This window comes from Liolophura sinensis, chromosome 1, assembly GCF_032854445.1.
Source record: "Liolophura sinensis isolate JHLJ2023 chromosome 1, CUHK_Ljap_v2, whole genome shotgun sequence".
Classification (NCBI taxonomy): Eukaryota; Metazoa; Mollusca; class Polyplacophora; order Chitonida; family Chitonidae; genus Liolophura; species Liolophura sinensis.
The window spans coordinates 43029806-43040331 of NC_088295.1; the positions used below are offsets into that span (position 1 = coordinate 43029806).

A 10526-nucleotide genomic window follows, 5' to 3' on the forward strand; every position below is an offset into this window, starting at 1 on the left:
ACAGAGCAGCGTGAAAACATGTTGCGTCGACTGTCAGTAAATTTTTAGGTGCCGACCAAAGTTCAGTGGTTTACTTTTATTTATCTACTTATTTAATTGGTGCAGCAACATTTCACTTATACGACGGCGGCCAGCATTATGATGGGTGGAAACCAGGCAGAGCCCGGGGGGAAACCCACGACCATCCGCAGGATGCTGACAGGCCTTCCCACGTACGGCCGGAGAGGAAGCCAGCATGAGTTGGACTTGAACTCACAGCGACCGCATTGGTGAGAGGCTCCTGGGTCATTACGCTGCGCTAGGGCGCTAACCAACTGAGCTACGGAGGCCCCTAGTGGTTTAACGTTATTAAAAATTAAAACACGATTATACACTCGAGCCAGAATATGTGCAATTACATATGTTTATACTTCTGGATTCCCCTTAAAATTTCAAACTACACATCCACATCAACTTTGTTCTTATCCTGTACATCTCCCTTTTCCTCGGCAATTCCAAACTACTGGAAACACTTTACGACTAATGGACATTGCATATGCATAAACACTGTGATTTAAACATTAAACACAAACCAAATAGATCATTAAATTTATGGAAAAAGCATGTCAAATCTTTCATCATCGTACTTTCAGGGAACATTTACCAATAAAAAGAACCTTTAATGAACTGTACTGAGGGCAAAGTGTATAATTATCATAAACACAAAGTAAAACTGACCTTCCCATGCAGCAATCACCTCTTTTATAACTTTTGCCGGCGTCGAACTCACTAAATCGTTCACGAACTCTGAAAACATGACATGGGTATTAACAAATGGATATCAGCTGGTGGTCTGAAATGGTTCGTGACAAGACTGTGCCAAAACGATTATAGCCTTACATTCTGGATGTATAATAAAACATATGCATTTTAGAACTAACCGTCATTATCAGATTCCGTGAAGGATTCATCGCATGCACACATTTAATTAAAACTGCTGAAAAGAAAGAAAGAATAAAAACACTGCACACGAACAATGGTTTTTTATACCTTAAAAAGAGGACGCATAATCTTTCTTCCATGGATTTTCGGTGAATATTACAATACAGTAAGAACTGTTAATGAGCTGTACTGGGGATAAATTATATACACACGCATTTAGCGTCATAATAGTTCTAATGCATGGTATGAAGACCCATCTGTTTTCGTAATATAACCATCCGCAGGTTGTTGATGGACTCCCCACGTACGGCCGGAGAGAAGCCAGCATGAGTTACATGTAGGAAAGTTCGTCATTAACAAAATTGATGCTTATATGTGTTTGTAAGGACTGGATTGTGTACATGTCGTGTCGTGTATAAGCATCCATGCACGACAAGAAAGGCCTGCAAGTGGTAGACAGCGACACAGATATTACATCTATATGAATATATTATATCTACAGTAAAGGCTGTAGTCGAAAGTCTTTAAAAGTTTGTGCGAGTCAAACTTGACAACAAATCTGTTTCCATAGCGACAGATTTTAGGTCTACCCTTTGAAGTCTTGATATATTTATCCCAGGTAGACGTACATGTATAACATCTCGAGAACAGTTCAAAGATGGACGTCAAACGCCGCTATACAGCGATATTAAATATCTATATATCATATGTACTTCTTCGCTGAACCTCTGTGTATTTTGTTGTTGGTAAACTATCCCTTATTTGCCGTCCATTCCATTTCCTAACATCATTTTCTGTATTACCATACCGCCACTCCTCATTATCTTTATTACAGTTTACCAACGCCAGTGAACTTACCGGGATTTGCTTTTCTTACCATGCCGCCGAAAACTTACGTTTCTCTATTTTTTATGTGAGCACTGTACCATCTCTAAAATCCCCTTTTGCCTCTGTCTGCTCTAGGCCTGTATTTCATGACCATTCCGCCAGTCATCTTTCCTCATTCGCAACATGAATACACCGGTTGACCCTTTGCTTTCCTGCTCGACACCATTTATTTATTTGCCCATCTATACAGGTATGCCGCGGATCATTATTTTGCCGCCAATCATATTTCCTTACACGCATTTACTGCCCTTGATATGCTAGTGGCAATTCTTTATATGTCATTCTAAATAATGTACTTCTGTAGGAATATAATCTTTTTGTCGGTGACTCTTCACACTGTCTGTGGCGTATATTTCCTGGGGTGGAAGTTCTTTACCTTCTTTTCCAAATTTGTAACACTTAATAATCTTACCGCTATTGAAACTTTCCTTACTCGCTACTACACAATGATATAATTCCACATGTGACATTTCTTTACTTGCCGTTCTGTAAGGGATTTGCCTCACTTTATCACTTTACCACGGGAAAACCTTTCCATGTTTGCTCTATACTGTACATGATTTACTGTCATGGGTGACGTTTCTGTACTTGCGGTTTGATAGCAGATCTGCCTCACTTTATCATTTTACCACGGAAAAACCTTTCCATATTCGCTCTATACTGTACATGATTTACTGTCATGGGTGACGTTTCTGTACTTGCGGTTAGATAACAGATCTGCCTCACTTTATTACTTTATTACCACGGGAAAACCTTTCCAGGTTTGTTCTATACACTGCCATGGGTGACGATTCTGTACTTTGCATTCTATATTGATCTGTGGCACTTCTTCATATTCTTAGCGCCGGTGCACCTTTCTTTACTAGCTCAACCATATATATAATATTGTCACAGGTGATATTTAATTCTTTACCAGCTGTCCTCAATAGAGTTCGAATACTGTACAAACTTACCTCCGCTGAACCTTCCCTAACTCGCATTGCTGTATAGGCTCCAACTATAATATAGTCCCAAGTGACATTTCTCTATTTTCTGTTCTGTACAGATCCGTGGAACTTCTTAATATGGAACCAGTAAAACTTTCCTTTGTCTTACGAGTGACATTTCTTTACATTCCGTTCTCAATAGATTTCACTCTCCTCTTCACAATGTTACCACCTTTGAACTTTTCGTACTCTCTCTACTGCATGACGTTTCTTTACTTGCCGTTTTATACAGCTCTCTCGCAACTTCACAGGTGAACGACTGTGTAGACAAAAATGTCCAGTTTTAGGTGTGGTATATACCAGACATGTCGGTAATGGACACACACCATGTCAAGTACCCAAATACAGCTCCAATGAACAGAACAAAAGACAGGGCAACCGGAAGTAAATTTGATCTTATAACTTCATTGGCAGCTGACCAGTTGGCATTAGCTAAAATGCGCTCAACTGGCTTAGAAGCACCCAATTCAAACAGGTGACAAATAATCTTGAAATCGACAACTAAAAAAAAAAAAAACAACCAATCAGTTACTACTGGACAAACATGAGATTTACTGACAAAATATACACACATATTTGTTTCTCTAAAGATACCAGTAAACAGTTCATGAGGCAAATAATAGCTTCAATCTTTACACATGTATACTAATTCACTTCCCATACATTTTGTGTGTGTGTATATACATATATACAAAATTTCCTGTATCCCATATCCATTCCACCATTCCAAGCATTCTCCACAGCTAAAAAAAGCAATGTGTTTTCGAATTGAACCTTTGTTTTGCACAACAATGTAATGAACATGTTTTGAACCAAAGTCTATTTTCTCCCGTTATGGCTGTTCAGGTCCAAGCTGGAGTGGTACATATTGCTTTGCATGATACCACAATGCCTATAAGTAAATATATATGTGTGTTTACCAATGAGACAACGCACAGCAATGAAAGCCCTCAATGTGTTACAGTTGGTTCCTAGGACAACTCTGGGGCATAACTTGTGTTGTCAAAGTTGTAGCCTCGCTGTGCTATGTCGCAAGGAAACTCTTCACAGAGCTACTCTCTTGTTTAGTTCATTTGAACAACAGGTCCTGACAGGATACTTTAATTACACAATGGCTTTTGGTATGTATGTTTATTTGGTATGTCTCGTTATTTAATACTATTAATGTACATATTACAAGATGAACATGTCAGAGAATTCTGTGAAATGATATAACTTTTTTATGGATTTAATAAGAACAATGTTATAATGGAGCTTTAAATCTACTGCCACAACAAAATGTCACCTGAGGCCATAAGACATTCCGTCTTTTACAAGAGGTATTCTACCAGATGTGTAAATGATGAGCAAGTCACTGCATATACATGGATATGTGAGTAATATGTGCACTGTTTATCAGACATCAGAGAAATCAAAATTCAAAAGAATACTAAAATACATGATGAACTATAAGTCACAGATTAATACCATGGCAATTTGTGAAATGTAATAATCTGTAAATCAAAGTAATAGCAGCAGTTCATTGAATAAACACAATAAATGCTTTAGTATCAAGTATCAATATACACTGTGGATAACAGAGACGATGAATATTTGCAAAATGAATAAGTGCCTGAATATCACGAAGCCTGATTCCAAGGGTAATGCAAAACAACTAGCAATTATATTTGAAATTGAGTACCTTCTTTATTTACTTGATTGCTCCTACTCAAGAAAATTTCAGAAATAGAGTACCAGCTAAATGAATAACTGAGATTCAATTTATACATTTATTCCTATGATCATTTGTAAAATTCTTTACTTTTTATATTAATGTTCAGTGCTTTATTTACATGTAAGAATTTGGACTCATGAGTGTTATGCTGCAGTTAAAAATGTGAAGTGATGATAACTCCTATATACGCATGTGCTAAAATTTATTCATACTTGTACATTAAAATACTTCCTCAATTTCAGATAATTAATACAACATAACTCATGAAGACAACAGCTGAAATGACGCTCAAAATCATCTAGTGTTTTGTCTATATGGTCCAAAGAGCAGAACCACAAAACCAGTTAGGTGGAAACAGTTCACCAAGTTATTAAATGTTGAGTTAACACACCGTCAGTAACTCAGACATAAATGGACGAAGCTCAATCACAAGATAAATTTGAAGTTCCAAAATCATCTTTAGGTGACACCAATTCTATTGTGCGCTTTATAGGCTAGTCGAGACTGAAAAAACAAAATGAGGAGAGGAAAAAAAAAAAAACGCCCTGAAAATCTACTGTTATGTAATGATTTCCCTGTTTTTCAAGCCTTTCCCATCATGTTAATAGGTCTCAAACAGCAACAATTTCTTGGACAGTCCACATTTTCCATGAATTATGGGATTTGTCAGTTGTAGTCTTTTTTATTTTTTACCCTCTTCTGGCACTAAAGAAAAAAAATATTATCACTTTTATTTTTATTTTTTTATCCTCCTGTGACATTAAAAAAAAACAGTCATTCTGCTCATAAAACAAATATTTAAATTGGTGATTCTGAACTTAACCAAGGTGAGGTTCAGAATATTTTATTCCAAGCCATGTCAACATCAGAAATTGCAAATGCTTGCCAGAAGCTGACTTGGGTGGCACATAGCTGTACACAAGGTGGCAGAATTTGAGCAGGCCTAAATCTAAGCCATTCTCAAACGTTCCTGGCATCTGCCACACCCACGGGTACCTTGATCTCCCAGCCCTCCATGTCTTTAGTCACACACACCTGACACCCAAGCCTGGATCTAAAATCATACAGGTAAAACATGCGTTAGAAAACTGGCGGCACAGTTCATGCAACATAAATACTGCTTCTCAACATGAATCTCAAAACGATAAGACTCTCAAGTACAGGTATACAGAAAGTCTATCTAATAACCTACAAATCCCACTCTAAACCATGATATTGCCTGACATAACATTCAGAATCACTAAGTTGATTTATAAAATACAAACATGGGTGGAAATAAGTATGTCACAATTTTTGTTTACTTGTGCTATTCCATATTTGAAGGTAAAAGACGTAAAATTGGGTGAAACTCTCAAAAACAAACTTCAAAACACCTTCCTAAAATTAACAGAACTCTCAAAATCAAAATGTGCAAGCTTATATAATAGTCATGGGCAAGATTTAGGTCAGTGTGTATGCTATAAAGTGGTCTCTTTCTTCAATTTATTTGATTGGTGTTTTACGCCTTACTCAAGAATATTTCACTTATTCGATGGCAGCCAGTATTATGGTGGGAGGAAACCGGGCAGAGCCTGGGGGAAACACACGAACATCCGCAGATTGCTGGCAGACCTTCCCACGTACAGCCGGAGAGGAAACCAGCATCAGCTGGACTTGAACTCACAGCGACCGCTTTGGTGAGAGGTTTCTGGGTCATTACACTGCACTAGGGCGCTAACCTCTTTCTTCAAACCACTGTATGTCTTACTAAAGCATGCACATGTTATCAATGCTACATCTCCAGTCGTGGAATTTATTTGGTTATTTGGCTGGTGTTTTATGCCGTACTCAAGAATATTTCACTTGTAAGACAGAGGCCAACAGTATGGTAGGAGGCTCTGCCCTGATCCAGTCATGAAAAGGACAGAGGTATAAAAGCAAATTAATATGTTTAAAAAAATTCATCTGTTTTCTTGTTTTCAATGGCCTACCTTTTATATTTTTTCAAGGACACTGCAACAAATTCCTGTATGTACTGTAATTCTTATAACTTTGAAATACCACTCTGCTATTATTTACATGACAAACCCAAGTTTCTTAAGACAGAAAAGAAAACAAAAATATCATATGAAGAGTCTTCAAAATTAAATATATACACACATGTTTGAGAATTACCTTGTGTGCATACTTACATTTACTCGCGCATGTTTACAGGTATCGTGTACTTGTTAATTTAGCTTATAAATTCAGCAATCACTTGTCATTATGTTGGCCTATTTATTTTCTGCATTGAACTACATGTCCATTCATTTAAAGAATATTTTAAAAGTGAAATGCAGCTCTTAGACAGCAAGTGAATGGAATAAGGATTCCTTGTTTCAGGTTTAGCAAATATCTCAGTGTTTACAGAGCAATCATATTGAGAATGAAGGATAATGTCAAAGAAAGCAGGCCTTACATTGCAACAAGCGCTCTTAACGTTTGCCATTAATGCTGACAACAAAGGGAAGAAGCTACATGTATATGCAGCTTGTTTAGACTGACTGACAGCTTCCATGGGTAACAAACTTACGTATCCTCTAAACCAAAGGCCAGGTCTAACATATCCAGCTCTTCGTCTGTGGGTTTATCAGGGATTTTCTCAAATTGCTCAGGTTTGAAGATCAGGTGGCAGGTGGAGCAGGCCAGGGTTCCCTCACAGGCCCCTGAAATACATCAGTATAATCGGGATTAAAACCTCTGAGCTTCAGCCTCATGCTGAGCATCTTAATGGTAATAGCAAACCTGAATGGAACAGACGAATCTTACTGTACATGAATTGTTCTTGTCTATGATTTGTTTGATTGGTGTTTTATGTCGTACTCAAGAATATTTCACTTATATGAGGGCGCTCAGCATTATGGTGGTAGGAAACTTGTGGGAATAAACAGAGGGAAACCCACAACCATTCGCAGGGCTGGAGACGAAGCCAGCATGAGCTGGACTTGAACTCGCAGCTGCCACATTGATGGGAGGCTCCTGGGTCATTTTGCTGTGCTGGTGTACTACATGTAATTCCCTTGCCCCTTTTTGTCTATGACATGAAATCTGGCAAAGGTAAACGTGCAAGATTCAGGTTCCTCTGAGCCCTACTATCATTGTCAAATATCTCAATAAAAGCACACATTCACAATGGTCGCAATATACTGCGAAAAGATACAAACTTCTGAATGCTTGCTGTTGTAATCAGTAGATACAGCACTGAAACCTTCACAAACTAAGCATATATATAATCAGTGAAGCTCTTACCAAATCCATCTATGTCCAGATCATTTTCTATAATAACATCTAATAGGTTGTCTCCTAATTTTGCTTTGGCTGCCAGCTTTTCTCCATCAGCAGTAACAAAGTAGATGTTCACTCTAAAATTGAAAAAAAAACAACACATAAATAAACATATTCATGAGTACATAAAATAAAAAAACAAATCATGAGAAAACAACAGCCAGAGACATCTGCCAAAGACGTCAGTGGCTGAACAGCTGATCATCAGCATTTAACTATGATCATTAAGCTGCACAGAGAGGGGTGCCTAAACGACACCTGAGACTTGTGTAGGCAAGCATTATCACCCAGGTTATCAAGTTCAAATCAATTACCTCACCAAGCTTACTAGCACAACTAGCAAGTCTGTATTTCTTATTTCTTAGCATATAATCAACATGTGGCATACATAACATGAAAGAAAACAGTTATGGGCATGAACACAGATGCATATTACATGAAATATAAACAGACAGAGATGGATAGGTATATACATTCTTCATTACATCCACACATACATTTTCATCTGGTGTACATAATTCACGCACACTCTGATTTTTTAAAAATTTATTTATTTAATTGGTGTATTATGCCATACTCAAGAAAAATTCAATTACTAGTATCTGATTTATGACAGTATTATGGTGAGAGCAAAGCAGCTAGTAGCATACTTTGAGGTCATTCTTGTCTTTATATAGACAAAAAATTACAATTTGATGATTTTAAGTGTTAATATGTCCAACCCAGCCAATACATTAAGCATTAAATGTCCATGAATTATGTCAGACTACATTGCAGATTACATTTTCATCCTTTCTTTATCACGTTCTGTCGAAGGCCTTGACATTTCAAACTTCATGGTCTGACAACGGGCTCATTTCAAATTATTACAAGAAACCCTAATGAAGGCAAAATCATGACAAAGCCTTATGAAGGCACAAACATGACAAAGCCTTATGAAGGCCCAAACATGACAAAGCCTAATGAAGGCACAAACATGATAAAGCCTAACGAAGGCACAAACATGACAAAGCCTAACGAAGGCACAAACATGACAAAGCCTAATGTAGGCCCAAACATGAAAAAGAAGATTAAATAAACACAATTACAGTATTTCACCTAAACTTTAGCTTTTTTCAAGTGACACGTTTTGCTTGATTCTGACTGAATCCACCTCAAAAGGCCAATAAGGGTTTTTTGTGAAGTCAGATTCATTTCTTATCAGAAAAACTTAGAGGAAAAGACCTCTAAAAATTGAAGTAGGTATAACTAAAACTATGCATAAATATACTTTCATTTATTTTTTTCGATTTTTATGAAGAGCCTTAAAGGCGTTCAAACATTTGAATTCTAAAATGGGCTTTACAAAACTCTGACGTCTGAAAGTTTTTTCAACTCTTATCATGACATTGAATTTTGGTATAACTCTGTTTACCCATGAGTAAAAGACTACTGATGAAAGATTCCTCAAAATTCCTTCCTTCTGGTGAACATCAGGAAAAAAAAAGGTGAAGTGACGTTAGAGTTCCTAGATACCATCAGTATGGCTCATAATGCCCACAGTATTCAAATATTTGAATGCCTTTCATCACTCTTAAAAAAATCTGAAAAACTAAATAAGAGTATTTTTATGCATAATTTTCAGTTGTCTGTATTTTACTTTTAGCTTTCTTTTACTTTAAAGGACAAGACAGCACCTGGCTCAAACATATTTTAATAGAAAGCAGACAACTCAAGCTTTCTAAAAAGTATCATACTTTATTATTTTAATGAGATTTCGCCGAATAACATATCAACAATACTTCAGGTATATATACATTAAATGAATCAAAATACAACATGTTTGGGATTTTTTTTTTCAACTTCTGGTAAGGTGATGGGCTGCGAAAATTCTCTTTTAGTTGCATGTGCTGTAAAAAGAATGTTGGGTGGGATAAAATTTTTGTGGCCCATCACATGGCCTGATGTTGAAAGAAAAAAAATCCAAATACTGCAGATTTTCATTTGAGTTGTTCAATTCGAAAGCTTAAATGGCTGGATTACTGTTGAAAGATGGTTTACCAGTGCTGACTTTGACATATTACATTTAGGGCACTTTATGGAATAGGTAGATAGCAAAAATAAGGTAGGATTCGAGTCGGGTTTTTTTTTTTTTTTAGTGAAATTGTCCGCGTGGAAGACTATATGACCGAAACTGGGCGATAGGGGAGGAACGTTCAGCTTAGCTTTGGGCTATACTTTTACAGTCCGAGTACGTGTACACTGACAACTAGGTTGAGAAATCTGATTCATGTAAGACTAACATATTCAGACAAAATCAACTGTTAGAGTGCTGAATGATCGCTAAACAGTGCCTCGACCTGCAAAGTGACAATATCACATTCATTCACAACTCACAACGCAAGTTCCAACCTCACGGTCAAAACTGTGATACTTACGTTTCTTTTTTTAACCGAGGAACAGTGGAAGAGAAATGTTCTTTCTTTGTGAGACTCTGTCTAAGAAATCTTGGAGGTGCCAACAGCTGATGTGACGAAGTACATTTTGTCCGTGAGACAGCAAACCAGGGTATTCGCACAGTGGATATAAACAACCTTCTTGCTAACGCAGCCATGTTGTACTGTAGTGAGGTCACATGATCGTACAAGCGCTCTAAAGTGCATGGGTTATCTCCCATATTAATCGTATTGTGCAACTGTCGCAGCACTCAGGGACAAATTTCTTTAACTACTATA

General features: G+C 37.1%; 1 protein-coding gene across 1 annotated transcript; it reads right to left on the bottom strand.

Annotated features, from left to right (window-relative positions):
• Window positions 1-4359: 4359 nt before the first annotated feature.
• On the bottom strand, window positions 4360-10468 carry LOC135482382 (adrenodoxin-like). Its single transcript, XM_064762338.1, has 4 exons — window positions 10230-10468; window positions 7777-7889; window positions 7061-7193; window positions 4360-5563 (listed from the first exon to the last, which is right to left on the bottom strand). Exons 1-4 carry the CDS (start codon window positions 10466-10468, stop codon window positions 5470-5472), a joined length of 579 nt encoding a protein of 192 aa, XP_064618408.1. The 3' UTR covers window positions 4360-5469.
• Window positions 10469-10526: the final 58 nt, after the last annotated feature.

Coding starts and splice junctions, on each gene's coding strand:
- LOC135482382 (XM_064762338.1), bottom strand. CDS start 10,468: ATGGGAGATAACCCATGCACTTTAGAGCGCTTGTACGATCATGTGACC. Junction 7,194..7,776: donor TCTGGACATAGATGGATTTG/GTAAGAGCTTCA, acceptor GATGTATTTCAG/GGGCCTGTGAGGGAACCCTG. Junction 5,564..7,060: donor GCCTTTGGTTTAGAGGATAC/GTAAGTTTGTTA, acceptor GTATGATTTTAG/ATCCAGGCTTGGGTGTCAGG.